Source organism: Alexandromys fortis, unplaced genomic scaffold (genome assembly GCF_014885135.2).
Source record: "Alexandromys fortis isolate MF-2015 unplaced genomic scaffold, M_Fortis_MF-2015_v1.1 scaffold_261, whole genome shotgun sequence".
Taxonomy (NCBI): Eukaryota; Metazoa; Chordata; class Mammalia; order Rodentia; family Cricetidae; genus Alexandromys; species Alexandromys fortis.
Genome location: NW_026068144.1, coordinates 1485536 through 1503878, shown reverse-complemented (window position 1 = coordinate 1503878; position 18343 = coordinate 1485536). Strand labels below are relative to the sequence as shown.

The 18343-nt window shown below is 42.9% G+C and overlaps 1 protein-coding gene across 3 annotated transcripts in view; it reads right to left on the bottom strand.

Annotated features, from left to right (window-relative positions):
* The window catches only part of Csgalnact1 (chondroitin sulfate N-acetylgalactosaminyltransferase 1), a 319461-nt gene that overhangs the window by 32640 nt on the left and 268478 nt on the right, over positions 1–18343 (bottom strand). For all 3 annotated transcript variants that reach the window (XM_050126918.1, XM_050126920.1, XM_050126921.1), the window contains one exon: positions 8090–8306. In XM_050126918.1, the coding sequence (XP_049982875.1) occupies positions 8090–8306 (217 nt within the window). The remainder of the gene's footprint in view (positions 1–8089; positions 8307–18343) is intronic.

Here is an 18343-nt window from a genome sequence, read left to right as displayed (position 1 = left end):
TGTGGTTTGTGAGTGGTGAGATGACTCACAGGAATGGGGTTGGGACATGGAGCAGAAAGTGGACTCTACTATGTAAAATAGCATGCTTTCCTTAAGGGATACGGAGGACACAGGAATCTACCTCTGCCACGATCCTGGTGGCTGGAGGATTTTCAGTCAGTGATATTGGCTTAGTCAAATGTTGAAGGATTGTTTCAATTAGAAATATAGAATCCCCGCTTTACACTTTTCTCCCAGAAATTCCAGAGCCTTTGTAAAGGTTCTAGGCCCAAAAGGGATGAAAGAGACAATGTCTAAAGAAACTCAAGTAGAAGATGACCCTGATAGTACATTAAAACACCAAGAATGCTTTGAGAGGGATAAGAAAAGCCAAGGGAATACAAAGGACATTCAAACAAACATAACCCACCCAGTCTGAAGAGGAACCTCAAAACAAAAAGGGTCCAATCCAGCAGGAAGAGTCAGAATAGAAAGCAAACAAACTTTGAAGAAACAGGAAAAAAAGTTTTAAAAGAAACCATGAAGAATATCTCCCATTAAAACCCCATCTCCCACTGGGCGGGGCAGAGATAATGATCACAAGATCCACAGCTTTGCAATTGTGTTGAGTGTTGCTGATATCAAACAAAGCACATGATGAAATCACAGATGAGCCTAGAATCCATAACACAGATGGGAGAAACTCAGTGGCCACAGCCAAACGTGAGACAGCTTCAAAGGCAAAGTGGGGTGGTTAACCAAAGCAAAGAGGAGGAGGCAGTTTAAGGCGATCACTCCTGGGCCAAGATGCACGTGCAAACATGACTTCAGCAGCATTCCCCTGGGAGCCCCAGACACCCTGTGATACAAAGGGATGGGAGGATGCTCACGGGTGATGAAATGGCACGTGAGGACTCTGGATTTCATATGCAGGCCAACCGGATGGCAGCAACAAAGGAGCCTTCTCAAGCACCAGTCATGGCCTCCAGGATCCAAGATGAGTTTACACCTGGTAGCCTCGCACCGCCAAGACCAGCGTCGTCTATACTGGTCCCAAAGGGCAAAACAGGATTTTCGATTCTTCGTCAGGAGATGGAAGTACCCAATTCTTGCCACCGTAATTGTTGTGCGTGTCAGAAATATCATCACCCGCATCCATTACCTCTTAAATAAAAGCCCCGAGGGTCTAGTGTTGGAAATAAGCTTGTCTCGCCCAGCCATGGCTCTTCCTCATTAACTAGGACGGCCAATACACACTGGCCCTTGTTTTCCCCTTTTCTCCTTGTCTGCTGGGAAGTTCAGGAAACAAGCACACTGATGAGTTTGTGTTGTCTCCCAACCCACGGCTTTTGTCTCTACTTTCATCCCGAGAGCTTCTGTGCACTTTCTATCAAGCCCCCAAAGAAAAGACCTTGCTAAAACAGCACAACTGAGGAAGTATCAATTCTCAAGCTCGTCACCCATGAAAGCATCTGTGTAGCTCTGGTTTGTGGGTGGTGAGGTGGCTCCCAGGAGTGGTGCTGAGACTTAAGTAAGAAGGCGACCCAGCAAAGCTCCATACCATGCCACAGCTGAGGAGGGCCACAGCCACCGGCTAAGCTCTCTTTCTCCACCTGCTCTTGCACCTTACAGAAGTCAATAGAATAATATTCTGCCTTCAAAATTGCAGCTAGGGATGGGCACAGTGTCTCTCAGATGAGGTAGACGCCTAGGCAAGCCTTTGATTGTGAAACAGCACAGCAACCACACCCTTGGGGCAAGAAGAGAAAGAAAGAGGGTGTGGGAGGAAGGGCAAAGGAAGGCAGAGATAGTTTTTAATGGCATTCAAAGTAAAAAGAAAATACAGTCTCAAAGGATATAGGGATCAAGCAAAAGAAACATTCTTACAATTGTTCCACTTTCACAAAATATGAATTCAATTTTCCAAAGTTCATTTGAAAACAAAATAAGAGTTCCAGGCACAGTGTATACTCAGGAGGTAAATCAATGTCAAGGCAAGCAGAAGTGTCATAGAAAGAAAGATACAGGGTGGATTCGTAAAAGATCAAAAGTGAAGGCTTGCATGCATGCAGGCAAAGGAAACGGCATTAAAAGCAGAGAGGGGCTGGGAGAATGACCGGTGAGTAGGTGTGCTTGCTCTGGGAGCATGAAGATCTGAGTTTGAATCTCAGCATCCACATAAAAACACGGGCATGGTTGCATATCACTGTAAGCCCAGCATTGTAGGGCAAAGACAGGCATATCACCAGAGTTTACTAGCTGCTCTTCTAGCTGGAAGCGAAGTTGTGGTTTTTTGAGAGACCCTGTCTCAAGGCAATAGGTGGAGAACAATAGAGAAGACATCTACTCTGGTCATTGCATGTACACACATGGGCCTGTGTTCTGGCACACTCACGTAATTTTATAAGCTCAGGGATCATTTTGAAAAGGCCTAACATAACTGACATACCATTTTCAAAGGCAAGCAACTTTTCAAAACTATCTTACCCTGTCTTGGCAGGATATGACAGTCCTGTTTTATCCATTGATGCACACTCTATATCTCTGTCAGTTGTTGAGGTATGGACATTTCTTTGCCCCAAGGCCAGTTCTGCCAAAAAGAAAGGCTCCAGGTGGAGTGTCTTTGGTGCTCAACATTCTCTCGGGAATAGAGCGGTGTTGCCAGGAGCAATTGTGTCTCACTACCACAAAACTCTGAGTTAGATTAAAGGCCATTTTCTACAGCTCTTTGAAGAAGTTGAAGATTATCTATCTATACTGAGTATAATCTCTATATATCTAAAGAACCTGATTAGTCTAATTATAAATGACAAACTTAGATGACTATTAATCTATATAATTCTCAATATCTATCTAACTTAAAGACTAAGACAATAAACGACTGTGAAACAAATGAGGACAATGACCTCCAAATATAAACAATGTACAAATATACATTGCAATATGGTAAATATATATCAATATACAAACAGTATATGAGTATCTTAATCAGAGGTAGAAATGTACACTGCAATATGGTAAATATATACAATATATATATCAATACAATATGTGTCAATACATAAAAAATGTTTTAAACAGAGGTAGAAACATGCATGCATACAATAGTCAATATAATTTAACTTTGTATCAATATACAAATATCAATATCAATATATTTGTCTAAAAACAGTACCTCACAATTATAAATCTATTATCCCATCATCCCTCTTTTTTTTCAAAATGATGTACCATACACAAACACATATATCTACACAACACACATATCATATGTACATAACATTCACACCATATACATACACATCATACACATATAACACACAATCATATGTCATACACACACATACATACATAGATAATATACACATATACCATATACACCCAACACATATACACAGGAAAATGAAGATGTTAATAAATGGAAACAATTTGTGAAATAGACAGTTTGTGCCCATGTAGCACAGAAGTGAACAAGTCATCCATCAACCATAAAAGCCCTTTATCAATTATTTCCTATTGCTGTGAAGAGACACCATGATCAAGGTATCTTATAAAAGAAAGAGTTTATTGGGGACCATGGTTCAAAAAAGTTAGAGTTCTTGATCATCATGATGGGGAACATGGCAGCAGGCAGGCATGGAGCAGTAGCTGAGGGCTTACATCCTGGTCCATAGGCATAAGAAAGGGAGGAAGGGAGAGGAGGGGGTGTCTGGCAATGATCTAGGTTTCTGACACCTCAGAGCCCACCTCTATGACCTCCTCTAACAAGGGTACACATCCCAATTCTTACCAAACAGTTCCATCAACTAGGGACCAAACATTCAAATACATGAATCTATGGAGGCCGTTCTCATTCAAACCATCATCATGGCCTTAACACAAAAGAATTCATAAAATGGCATAGCAACTATATCCCAGGAGGATGGCTAGAGAACACTAAATACCAAGAAGAGATACTTCCTGACTAAGTTACTATGATTCAATTCAAGAATCCCTAGAGAAATTCTTCTGGCCTTGATGCAAAAGTTACTTTTAAAGGAGATAAATGAAAGATTCTTAATACATTTCCATGGCATCTTTCAATGTTAAAAGAAAGCCTATAAAATCCCCAGTAAAGTGTACTCCAAGCCCTTAAGCCCAGCCAATCTGTCCTGTTAGCACTACAAAGACGGTCTGTGTTAAAGCATTTATGGTTGTCTTTGTGTTTCTTATCCATTAAACACAACCAAGAATTGAGGGATGGGGGTGTTATTTTAAGAAAACTAGATAAATGCAACAAATCAATCTAAATACAGAATTTGCATTTTGAAAAATATAAACTAAGAATCGCATCCCTCAACTAGGTAAAAACATAGGCGCTAAAGTTGGAACGTAGAAGAATCATGGAGGAAGGAAAGCATATGGAATGTGTGGACTCTCTTTTCCTGCTGCAATTCTTTAGACAATCCAGGGTGATACTAAAATATGATTAAAGGACATTAAAATCCCAATCATAATTTGTTCTGTAACTTTCTCAGCATGAGAAAGATCTCTTATGAACTGCTATCTCTCCATAGTGAAGCGCATTTGCTAGAAGCCTGGAAGTCCCTTCTAGTGTACTCAGGTTTTTACTACAAACGTAAGGAGATAAAATTTAATTCATTAGAAATGCAAGATATAAGATATGTCATGCAGTATGAAACTACTCATAGACAGTGAACTATCATTTCCATCAAATGTATGTCAAGAAAGGTCATGTGAACTGGTATTAAATTAATGTAAATAACGTTTACCTGTGGGTTGCTTTAAAAATACTCTATCCTTGTTTTGTTCTACATTGTTCAAACATCTTGTAGTAAGCAAGTAATCACTTCTATGAGCTAACTATCAATGGTAATTTAGAAACTCCAAGATGATCTTTCATTGAATTTTTAAACAATGTTATTCCATGCTATTATGTGTGTAGACATAATATATGTGGTTGTGCTTGCCGTAGACAGAGTGTATGGGGCAGAGGACGTCTCTGTGGACTTTGTCCTCTGCCTCCACCATTATGAGGACTCCAGGAGTGAACTCGGGTCATCAAGCTTGTGCAGGAAGATTTTTTTTTATCTATAAGCCTTTTCCCTGGCCCTGGATTTTAAAACAAACTATAAAAATTAGTTAGTTGTGAGGTAATGTACACAATGGGCAAAGGGTAGATAATCACCCACAGTATAGTCTTCAGTGTCAACAGAGTTGACATGCTCTGGGCTGAAGTTGGAAAGACTATCATAGCAACAGCCAGCATTAATAAATAGTCCCTACATGGTCTCCCAGTAATTGGTCAAAATAATTGTGTCTAAACATTTAATTGGCCAGAGTTTCCCCCCATTTTATTGAAAAAATTATTTTTTCTCATGTAAACATTCTGATTACAGTTCCCCTCCCTCTGCTCCTCTACTGTTTCCATTAACATCTCCCTCTACTACTCCCCCTTCCTATCCAGATTAACCTCCTTTCTGTCGCTCATTAGAAGACAGTCTTCTATAGAATAGCATAGAACAGAACAGAGCAGAGCAGATAAAGCAAAGCTAACCCATTAGAATCGGACAAAACAAACAAATACAGGGAAAAGAGCCCAAGAAAAGGCACAAAAAATAAAGACCCAATCATTACATACTCAGAAATCCCATAAAAACACTAAACTGGATATCATAATATAAATGCAAAATACCTATAAGGTAAAACGAGAGAAGAAATTATAGATATAATAAAATAAACATAATTTTTTTTAAAAAGTAAGAACCCTGACGACACAACATTATGAGACAAGGAATGGCCAAATCTATTGGTTGAGTTCATTTTCTGTTAGCATCTACTGCTGGGCATGCAGCCTACCCTTAAGAGTAGTTTGTTTCCCTAGTGAGAGTTCCTTTGTGGAAAACTAAATTTTTCTGTACCAGTGGTTTTCAATTGGAGATTGCTTCTGGGTTAGGGATGGAAGAATGTGACCACTTCCCCTTTTAGCTATAGGACTCCAACCAGTTGCAGACGCCTGCAGGCCTTGGACATGCTGCCCCAGCCTCTGTGTGTCCATATGCTGATGTAGAGGGCCCTGTTTTTTAGTGTCTTCCATACTCTCTGATATCTCTTACAGTCTTCTTGCGTCCTCTCCACAGGGCTCCCTGAACCCTGAGAGGAGGGATTTGATATCTCCTGTAAGGATGAGTGTTCCACAATCTCTTGCTCTCTGCATAATGTCTGGCTGTTGAGCTCTGTATTTGCCCCCATCTGCTGCAGAAGGAAGCATCTCTGATGATGGCTGAGCAAGGCACTGATCTCTGAGAATAGCAGGATGTCATTAGAAGTCATTTATTGATATATAAAAGTATATATATTATAAATATATAATATATACATATATATTTGAAAAGTACTATTTGATTTTGCCCTATGTCCCTGCGCTATTTAGTCTCAGATTCTTGGCCACCCAAGCAGTGTATGGATTTCATCTCTTAGAGGTGGCCTTCAGTCACGCCAGATATGAGCTGATGACTCCACAAAGTATGTGCTTCCATTGCCCTAGCATGTCTTGCAGGTAGGACGCTGTTGTAGACCCAAGAGTTTATATAGTTTGATATTTAAGTTTCTCTTTTGCTAGTGTACAGAATACTGTCCTATACCAAAGAGGCTAGCATGCAGGGATGAAGATTCCAGGCAGACACCAGCTCAACTTCTGCATGTTCAGAGAGCTGTGTAGGTGTTGTCTTCTACAACGGGGCCTTGCCATCAGTTTGTGACAAGTGGCCAGCCTATTGTCTTAGTGACAGACTAGATGGTTTGGGGGCTCCCACTATATTCCTTTGATTTAATTGGCCAGACTTTAAATTTAGGTCTGAAAAAAGAATTACTTTTTCCAGCTATGCTTGGTGATTTGTTCTAGCACTATGCTTTGCAGAATCTCCATTGGCTGTGATTTGAAAATAATCTTTTTACCATGTTCCTACAGAGAATGAAATACCCTAGGTACTCCTGATCTTACATTCCACTTTTTCAGAGCCCTGCACCTGCTCAGCAGCTCTTGGCTGCCCAGCTGATAGATCTCCCACTCAGTCTCTGCCCCGTCCCCTCCTGCTCTGGGAATCTGTCTTTGTATGCACTACCCTTGCAGTCCCTGGTTTTCCGAGGCAGCTTCCATTTTCCATTACCGGGTGACTTCAGTGGTCTCTCAAAGATGATTTGACCCTGATACAAGCAACTTGATTACAAAAGGATCCCTCTTGTGCTCTTGAGCTAGGATTTTGAGAGCGACTAACCACATTCTTCTACTGATCTCCACTGACTTTTTAGTACTGTGAACTTAATAAAAAGAGATTTAAAAATAGACTAAATCTTTCAAGATTTATAATTGGATAAAATAAGCTGTTTTTTTTTTTGAAATCATGGTAACTAAATTATGTAGCTGGCTAACCTCGGCTTATATGTGGGTTCCACACATAAACAATGAGACCCACTGTTGCCCAGTAGAGGGTTTCTTGTCACGTACACACCACTCCACCCGTGCACCCTGGAATAAAGGTCTGCTGAGCACTTATAAAGATGAGTCCCTGCAGCCCTCCTGCCACAGTTTTAAATCCAGTCCCTTCGGGCTGGCAGCTTAGAACAGGAAATAGACTGTGATTCAATCTGCTCCAGATGCAGGGCAGCAAATGAAGGCAGTCTTCTGCTGAGCCAGGGCCTCTCTCTCGTTCAGTCATCACTGATGTGAGTTCCGTCACCACCAGCCAGCTCCTGCCTGTTCCTGATGATGCGCAACCTCATTTGCTGGCCTCTGAGAATCTCACTTTTGTCTGGGGAGCCCAGGCTCAAGTCAGAACTGAAGGTCACACACATGCAGCATTGGTTTACCCAGTCAGAATGACGGCGACATTTGCAGGGCTATTGACTGCCCATCCTTCCTAGACGTTCCCTCTAAGGAAAATGTACTTAAGCAGGGATTTTCTAATTGCTTTAGGGAAAGGAAAATATGAACCATAAACTTTGTATGAAGAAAACTGAGTGGAAGGAAAGAGAAGAAGCATTTGCATGTGGCAGGGGAAAGGCAGGTGATGACAGAGAATGAGCAGGACCCCCTGCAAAACGAACAAACCTGAAGTTCTGCATGAAGTGCCGGAACTTGTCCACCCTCCTCGCTAGGGGCACGATGACGTTGATCAGCGTGTTGGCCATGTTCAGCTTCTCCTTTTTCACTTTCATGATGGGGCCAAAGGGCCGAAACAGGACAAGGCGCTGGAATTCATGGGTGTGGTCCCCTTTGAAGGTGAGCTCGTACAAAGTGCCCTTATCCCTTTCTGTTCGGTATATCCCTGCAAAGCAAAACGAGCAAAGACGGTCTCAGAAAGTGAGTTCTGGCTATTCAGTATTGTTCTATAACCAAGATCTACCACAAATGTCTTCAAAATTAATACTAGATTTCCACATTCCGTGATTAGAAAACTGGAACTATAATTAATATTTAAGAAACATATCTGTCTCAAAATCAGTTATGAAACCCTCATAAAGCCACAGGGAATGCTTGTAATATTAGATACAAAACTATTTATATATTTAGAATCATTGAAGAAAGATGATTAGGAATGCAGAATAAGTCCAATATAATGTAGATTAGGGTGTGCTCTTTACTGCTGTTGTATACATTTTATGATAGCATTATTATGTGAACATTACATTTATTTAATTTAAAACTGTATATTAAAATTACTTCTTTGAAGTCATATCTATTTCTGATGAAACAACTATAGCAATTTGTGGGGCATCGTGGAAGAAAATAGCCTATAAACACATACACCTCCCACCCTAAACCCCCAGAAGCATCAAGATGATGCTCAAAGTATCCAGTGTGATGGCAGCACACATCATGTTTAGTCTCCCACCTCCTGCCTCTAAGCAGTGTGATTGATAAACTCAGACCAGAAGCCTATGTTAACATTCGGGCCCCATGGTAGTACTGAGGAAAATGATGTCATTTTCCCATCCCTCATTTATTTCACAGAAGAAACAACACCCTGGTGGCATAATCCGGAGGCTGATGCAGGAAGATCACAAGCTGAAGGCTTGCCTGGGCCACAGAGTGAGTTCAAGGCCAGCCTTCATTACTTAGTGGATTGTTGATGTGGCTCAGTGATAGAGTGCTCGTTCAGCACGTACCAGGCCCTGGGTTCAACCTCCAGCACCACCACCACAAAAGCTGGCGTGTTTCCCTGTAGGTTCCCACAGGGCTGGGCGCATAGGAAATGTCCATGCATGCTGCCCCCATCTTTACCCTCCCTTCTCCTGTCAGTGCTGGTGGAACGTGGCATGTCAGGAAAGAAGAGAAACAGGAAGTTCACGCTGCCTTCCATCTGTATTGAGTCTGAAGTCACCAAGTGTCATCTGTCAGGTTGAAGATGCAGCTTGACCATCTCATTTATCTCTCAGGAGGATGCTTCCACCTGATAGAACTGCCACATAGAAAGACCAATCAACTCCCTAGGTCCAATTTCTTCCCTAGGATTACCGGCAGGGTGGGTGTTTTTCTTAAAGGTAGACAAAAGTTAGTAACATTCAACAAATTCAGAGAGAAGCTTTTATTTTTGATTTTTGCCCTATTCCCCATTCTGCATCTCCATCTTATTCTTCAGCCCATGTTAGCTAGAAATGTCCCTCCTCATCTCTGCTTAGCTACAGAAATGGATCTGAGGGAGAATCCTGTCTGACAGTGAGTGACTGCTCTTGAGGGCATCTCTTCTTCCACTCGCCTGCTTTGTTTCTTTTGAGGGAAACACGCATCTCCTCCAAACACTGCCAAGTTCTGTTCTTTGTATTTTGACTTTCAGGAACTTTTTCATCCTAGAGCTCTGGTTTTGTAGCCTCTTTGATTTCATGCAAAGTTTAGATCTCCCTGGGGTGCAGAGAAGAGTCATGTACAGTGAGTTTTCAGTGTGGCCTCATTTCCCGCAGTCATCCAATGGGTACAGTGCACCAGCAGTGAGCAAGGGTGGCTGAAGGAACTGGTTCTCTTCTGAAGCCCTTGCTGCTTCCTGGGGTATCACAAATGGGAGATCCTGCTCTGCTACCCCCAATGTCAGGGATGCCAGGAGAATGGCTGAGCTCCTGTCCGGAAAGAACTCAGTATCTTCTTCAACCAGTCAAAGAAGAGAGGAGGTTTATTTCTTTGGAGGCTCTAAGGGTTTCTTTTGAAAACATCAAATAGTTCCTCAAAGTCTGTTAATTCTTTTGGGCACTTAGTCCCAAGTGAGGAGACAGGCCTCTGAAGATGTCTACAGCAGTTGCTTAGTCTACAACCTCTTTATACAGTCCAAATGAGGTCCCGTTGAGTCACACAGGAGTCCAGTTGTCACAGAGGTATATCTACACACTCAAAATGTCCTTGAGGTTGGCGGCTGAGCCTTGACAAATGCTTTAGTTACTTGGTGTCAGCAGTATAGATTCCCCACCCAGCCACAGACCTGGGAAAGGCTGTGTTCAGTTTAACTTGCAGATAAAAGCACACAGGTGAGTAGCGGTCCCGGAATCTAGAATACTGCTTGCAAGAGGAACTGAGTTTGATCACCAGAACTCATATAAAAAAGACAGGGGTGGCTGCCCAAGCTTAAATCTCCATCTATCTTATCATCATCATTATAAACCTGATTTTAGACCCCTTAACTATTTTAAACATGACTTATTTAAAATCTTCCCCAAACTGATCTCCACCACACTGAGTTCACACTTGCTACCCAGCCACTGTCACCAAGCACACACCCTTGCACAACCGCATGTGAAGGCACTGCCCTCTACCCTGTCAGCTCAGAGGACAGCCCCTAATGGAGCACTGTGCTCGGTGGAACCTTCAGTAATCAAAGCACAAAGGATCAGACAGGAACAATCAGAGGCGGGGGTGTTTTTAGCATGACACATAGCCAAGACAGGAAAAAGCCACACAAATACCTTTCTTATACAGCCTGGGCATTCCTAATTGGAAAACTCAAAATGTGACACGCAAGTCTAAACAATGCTCCTAAGTTTTGCATTTTAAATCATTTTAGGTTTAATATTTTCTGATCTTATTGGTAAAATGTCTTCAAATATTCCAAGATCTAAAATCCTTTATAATCTGAAACATGTCTGCTGTCAATCATTCCAGATATAAGATGTACTACTTGTTGGCTGTCATAACATAGTCATTTTATTATTATGCAAACTAAGCATAAAAACAAGACCTTTGTGGCTCCTGCTTGGATCCTGATTAGACACACCTCTGGGGCCTGCAGTCCATTCCTTACTTTGGGTTTGATGTTTCAGCTCTCTGTGCAAACAGACTAATACAATTTTTTTCTTACTCAGGATCCAGCTCTGTAACCAACAGCTAAGGGGGTGCAGCCTATGAAGGAAGGAAACAGCTCCATAGTTGCTGTCTGCATGCTCCCTCCTCTCCCTCTGCCCCTTTTCCCCAATATGGGAATGAAACCCATGACTCACTGATGCAGAGTAAGTAGGATTCTACCATCCAGCCACATTCCCAGCCCTGCTGCAAAGCCTGTTCCTTTCTAGGCCAAGGACCACCTAGCTAACTGGTTCTTTCCCATCTTTATGTGCTTTGGTCACCATGGAGATCAAGATGACAAAAGATAAGGGATGTACCACTTCCTGCTGTCACTCCACATAAGTGCACTTAAGATGACCAAGGTTGAGTGAGTGGCTGGCTGAGTCCATGCAGAACTCCTCAAAACTCTCACCAGCGAACACCCTCTTTATTCAAGAATCCCACTCACTCTCTCTGGATTCATCCCCACCTTTCCAGTGTTCCTACTTGGAACCCAGGTTTCTTACCTAGAACCCAGGATTCTCACCTAGAACCAGACCTCTAACCTAAATAGCTGGCTGTAGTCAATGTCCTGGCCTCCAGGTCTTGATTCACACCACATGCATCCTTTGGTCCTTAAGCTGCTTCCAGTACCATTTTGTCCTTGCCTCGCCAGGTTCCCAGGCTTCAAGACCCTCCTACTCTGGTACCAATCTGTTGTCATAACTGAACATTTTGTCACTGTCACGGGTGAAGTCTGGGCTGCAGTGAAGCCTATTTAGATTGAAGGCATGGAGCCACTTGTCTCCACGGAGAATCTAGAAGGAACCCTTGTGCATTCTCAGTGGGAAAGTAAAATGGTGTAGCTGCTGTGGAAAAATCCTTGGAAATCTCCCAAAGAGTTAAATATATGTGCACAGCCATATGGTTTAGAACAGCTAAGAGAGACAATCCACATCTCCATTGAGAGATGGCTAAACAAAATACATGCACACAATGAAATAGCATTTGAAGGGAATGTAATTTGACTAGTCCAACAAGAGTAAATTTTGAGACACTGTGTTCAGTGAAGGATGCTAGTCACACAGTAAGACATACTGTGTGATGTGTCTTCTACAAGGCACCCAGACAGTCAAGATAAGAAGCAGAGAGTAGAATGAGGGTGACCAGGAGTCAGGAGTGGGAGAAATGAGGAGTTACTGGTTCACAGATATGCTTGCGGGTTTTTTTTTTTTTTTTTTTTTGTACTGCTAGGAATTGAACTCAGTGCCCTGCACATCCTAGGAAAGCAAACTGACACAGAGATACAGCCATAACTCCAAGGTTTTTGTTTGGAAAGATAAAATTATTCTGGAGAGGGATGGTGGTGATGACTATTAATTTATGTGACTATTCTTAGCATTACTGAACTAAGTAAATAAAAGTTGTTCTTGATCGTTAATGGTATGTGAGTTTTCCACCACACTGCTCTCCTCTGAGAAGATCTTGCACTTTCTCGCAGGCACCCAAGTTCCAATTGCTTCTCCCTCCTGGCCTTTCTAATCTCACCTGCCTCCCTGGGGGAATTTTTCTGCCACATTCTCAATCTAAAATGATCCCTCATCTTCCAGACGTATTTTTCTCAAAATCCTTAAACGTTCCTTTACTAAACCACTTTCTTGGTACCCAGTAATGAAAAAGGATGTGGAAATCGTCTGGTCCAGACATATGAGCAAACAGAGACCCTGAGAAGCCATTGCTTATCTCAAGGACCCATTTGTTACTGGTTCCCTGGTTCCCCCTGGAGTCACTTGGCACACAACAGTGACAACTGGAGTAGAGGAATCCGGGGCATGGGGACCTGCTGCCTGGAGGTCAGAATACGGAGCGCAGAAGGCGGAGAAGCCTGCTGCCCTTGGCATCCATGCTCACAGGTGATCCTTGCACTCAGCTTTCTCTTCACTTCACATGTAATTCTGACAGTTACTGAAGAGGCTGCACCCCAGCCTTTGAAACACGGAAGCAGTGAATGTTGAAAAGTATGGGTTTTGTGGGGGACACGATTTTCCAATAAGTAAAGAAGACTATAGTCATCCTTCCGTATCTACAAAGACGTTCTAGGATCCCACAGGGTACCAACCTATGAGGAGGAGTCTCAAATCCCTTATATTAAATAGCACAAAATTTACATATAACCTGTATGCTTTAAGTAATTTTGGTTGCTCATAATCCCTCAAAGAGCAGCCTTTATGTAAATATTTGTTTCCCCTCTTGTTTAGGGACTAATGACATGACAAGGTCTGCACATGCCCAGTACAGCTGCGATCGTTTTTGAGTAGTTTAAACCCAAGGTTGGTTCAACGCAAAGGTGTTGAGGCTGTGAGTACAGAGAGCTGATGTCATGATTCTGAATGTATATACCAGAGAAGAAAGCACAAGGGTAAACAAAACAGATAAACTCTATGATAGGCACATCACAGAACCAACCTGAGCAGTCAGACAGTAGACAGAAATGCATCCCCACCTTATAGAGTTAGAGGCAGTGAGTGGGTGTTTTCTGAGGCTACAATCAGAGGGAACACTGAGGAAAACAGCAGCATACAGAATGACACTGAAAACAGCAAAACAAACACCAGCCAGCATGTTCAGGGTAGACAGGCTTGACAGAGCTGAGCAAGGACGGAGCGCAGAAGTGCATAGGTGTGGGACAGACGTGGGAAAGGAGGCTGGGACTCATGGAAAGCCATGCCACACATACACATACCCACTTGGTCATCCCCACAGGCATTGCTTCATCCTAGGCCACAGAGAAGCCTGTTTACTGTTTGAACAGGTCTTAGGACAATGACCTGACATAGGCGGATGACAGGAAATGAGATCAGGAATCATCAGGAAGGAACTACCCAAGAACAACAGGAACTGGTAAAAGTCCTACCCAAATTGGTGGCCACAGATAAGATAAGGGGAGGAAGAGTCTGGGAAGAAGTTGGCTGGTGACTGGGGCACTGGGGGAGAGTGGGGGTGGATGTGTATCATAATTGCAGCTCCAGAGAACACAGTTATGCACCGGACATACTGACTTTAGCATCTGAGTAAGTAGGCTGAAATCACTAGGGAGACTAACAGAGCCGTTGGTTTGCATTTTCCCATACTATAAATGAAACCTTTGGGTATGGGTAAGACAATCAGAAAGAGTCATCAGACAGCAAAGTGAGTGCTAACTATGTTCAGAGTACTCTTCCTAACATCCACGATATGGAAGCAACCTCAGCATCTTCTGGTCTTAAAGAGGAAAATATGATGCCATTTGTGACAATGTGGATGGAGTCAAAATTTTGTTGAGGAAAATAAACCAAATACTAAAAGACAAATATTGAATTTTCAGTTACAATTAGAATCTAAAACAAGAAACAGAAAAGGAAGCAGAGAAAATGGTGATTGCCATGGTGTGGAAGGGGAGGAAGGGACAAGAAAAGGAAGATGGAGGCTTAAAAGTATCAAGACTCAGCCCAGAGAAGTTGTTTGTATGGTGATCATGAGCAACAATAATGTGCATCCACATTAGTAAAAATAGGTTTTATTTTTAATTCTTATCATGCACACACACCGATGAGGTACTTGGATGTCAATAATTTTTGTTAAATCTATAATGTATACAAAAATCAAGGTATTACACTATATGCCATAAATATACACAATTATTGTTAGTCACTTAACTACATGGAACGATAGACAGATAGATAGGCAGACCAAGAACCAGGATATGGATGTAGGTATGCTCACCTTCAGACACAGTCTACGTGGATCTGCACAGAAGGATTGAGAAGTCTCAGTGACCAAAGGACTCAGGGATGGAAGATAGCGATGTCAGAGAACCAGTGTCAAATACAAAATACTGTTTCAAGGTCTGGTAAAAGGAGAACCCAAACAGCCCAGGGAATGGGGCAGATATCTCCTTAGTGATCGCACCAGTAGTGGTTTCAGCCAGGCTGGGGTCCATCTGAAAGCTGATGGGCGTTAACATAATGGCAGAGAGATGAATGCTTTCCTAACATTTTCCACCATCACGTTTATTCTTCCCTGAGAATCTTTGCCCTCTTTCTTTGGTGTCTGAGGTCTTCCCCAGGGGCTAACCTGGCTAGATTCTTTCTATAACACAGGCCTCAAGTCAATAGCTGCTTCTCCAGCCGGGCCTCTATTCCATCCTCTGCAGCCTCCAGGTCCCCGCCCCAGCCACTGCACCATTGTCCAAGCCCCTTCACTGCAAGCCCTCTGCACGCCCTCTCCGCTCTTGCTCATCACTGCTCCCCGACAAGGCAAGCACTTTAAAAAGTGGAGCTGTTTCCAACACAGGGGTCAGAGTAGATAGGGAATGTCCTTGACCAGAAAGGGATACATACATTAGGACAGAAGGTAGAGGGACTTACAAAAAGACATGGAGAAAGAATTTCTTACACTGAAGGAGAGGAACAATGAGTAGGTAATGAGAACATATGGATGGAATGAGGACCTGAGAGCTGGACAGACCCACAGCCCAGAAAAGGACTCAGTAAAGACATGGAATTTATAGACCCCCCCCCAAACAGGTCAGAAATGGGAGAATGGGAATACTGGGTTTAAGATGGGTGCTGCTAGGGATTGGGATGGTGGTAATGTGGATTGAAGAGGAAACGGAGGAAACATGCAGGAAGGCATTCCAAATTACCACACTGGCATGCCAAGGCTGGGGACCAGAAGACTGCGGTGATGTCAGGGTGGGACTTCAGGGGTCCTCCTTCCCTCCCTCCCTCCCTCCCTCCCTCCCTCCCTTCCTCTCTCCCTCCCTCCCTCCTTCCTATCTCCTTCCCTCCCTCATCCCTTCCTCCTTTCCTTCTTCCCTCCTCTCTCCTTCCCTTCTCTCTCCCTCCTTCCCTCCTCCCTCCCTCCTTCCCTCCCTTCTTTCATTTCTCCTCCTTCTTTTTCTTCTTCTAATGTGTGATGAATGCATTGACATTCAGGTAAAGTACCCACGCAGAGACCAGAGCAGAATGCCAGCGTGTGTCATTCTCTGTCTTGTTTCCTGGAGACTGTCTCTTACTGTACCAGAAACTCACAGTTTTGCACATCTGGCTATCCAGCAAGCTCCTGAGATGCACCTGCCTCTGCCCTCAAATGCTGGGTTCCAGGCATATGAAGCCATGTCCAGCTTTTCACATGGGTGCTGGGCGTTCAGACTCTGGTCCTTTTGCTTGCAATGCATATGGCCCTTCCCCATCGAGCTATCTCCCCAGCTCCTTCAGGGCTTGTTCTGCAGCAGCAGAAGAGCAGCTGGCAGAGAAAGCACTAAGATAATACCTCACTGTTTAGGGTCAAGCTCCATAAGGCTGGGACAGAGGGCCCAGAGTCTTACACTACTGAGCAAGTGTTTGGAGGAACAGTCTGGGCTGCAGAAGGAGCAGCAAAGTCTAAGAAGGGCCTTCCTAAAGAACAAGAAAGACTCAAAATGTACATGCAGAAAGAACCAACAGTAAGAAAGTGACCAAAAACAGAAATCCTAACAGAGGAATGGAGGAAGAATCAATTTGAAGATGTTAAGATTGTGGAGATTTTTAATTTTAACCTGCTCCAGGAGAGACAAGGGCTGACGAAGTAGTCACACTGGGAACTGGGCATTTCTGCTTCAGCGCTTAAGTTTTCCAGACCCAGATAACAAAGCAAACTGCCCAAAGCCTTAAGAACACCTGCTTTGGTCTCTAATTCTTCTCCTTTTGGAATTTCAGTTTCTTAGGAAGAAATGGGAGTTCTTTCTCTGACTTTAAGAAACCAGTGACTAGAAGTTATGGATGTGCACCTAGGCAAACCGAAGTTGAAGAAGTCAGGCGGCGAGGGGCACGGCGAAGCAAGTGGAAAGTACTTTGGAGATTCCAGACCAAAGAATCGTGGCAGAGAAGCCAGAGCTGCCATTAGCGAGGTTCACTTCCCAACAGCTGCCAAGACTTTCTCTCAAAACAGAGCACAACCATCTCCTCAGAATGCTATGGAAAAGCAGGAGATTTAAGACGGAAGCAGGCAGAAGCAGGAATTAAAGGATCACGGCCCAAGGGATGTGTGGCCAAGCTGCTGTCTGTGGTCCACCTCCGGCTTTGCTACCAAACTAGCAAGAGAATGTCTTAACTGAGATGTACATTTACTCTGATTTACGTCTGGCTTTCTAACCATGTTCACAAATACTCTCTTGACTTTTAAGTAGTTTTCAAATAGATATGCTTTTTCTTGTTACAGGTGGGTAAATAGAGGTTCTTGAAACATTTAAATAAGTAACTTAGTCAAGGTTATACATGATGTGTTCACAGATGGATGGACATACGATGGCAAATTCAAGAGTCATGCCATGGTTCAGCTCTTCCAAGTAGATCAACTTTTCATAAAACGATGATTTTTAATGCCCTTCTGTTCTTTCTCATTGAAACAGGCTTTTAAGAATAGAGAAAATTACGATGCTTCAAAAAGCTAGCCAACTCCCTGACGTGCATCAGAAAGCCAGTCTTAAAATTGGCCCATGAAAAGAAAGGTAATGTATTATTGATTCCTTGAAATCAATATTTATTTGTCTTTCAGATCCTGTTAATAGCAATATTCCATTTTTCCAGGAGATACTGTGAAGAACAAATTGACGTGTGTAAAACATGCACACCTGGTGGATAAGCAGCGCTCAGCACTGGCAGGGGAGGTGTCATTGCTGTCATTGTGTCGTTCCAGTTTGTGCTATTAGCCACTGACCATCTGACTGCCCGCAGTCACATAGGCCGAGACTTCAGACACAGCACGTCTGCTCACTGTGCTGCCATTAAACGGTCTTGAAGGCAGAACTCAACTACTAATATTTTTAAAAGTTGCCATTGTAGACCTAGATGGTTTTCCTATTATTTATTGATATTTATTTTTACTTTTGTTGATTCTTTGTGGATTTCACATCAGGCGTTCAGATCCCTCTTATCTCCCCATGCCCTGGCGTCTGCCCTCTGCCCTTGCCAATTTCCCCTCAAACACAAAACCAAATTTAAAAGAAAAACCAAACAGCAAAAAAAAAAAAAAAAAAAA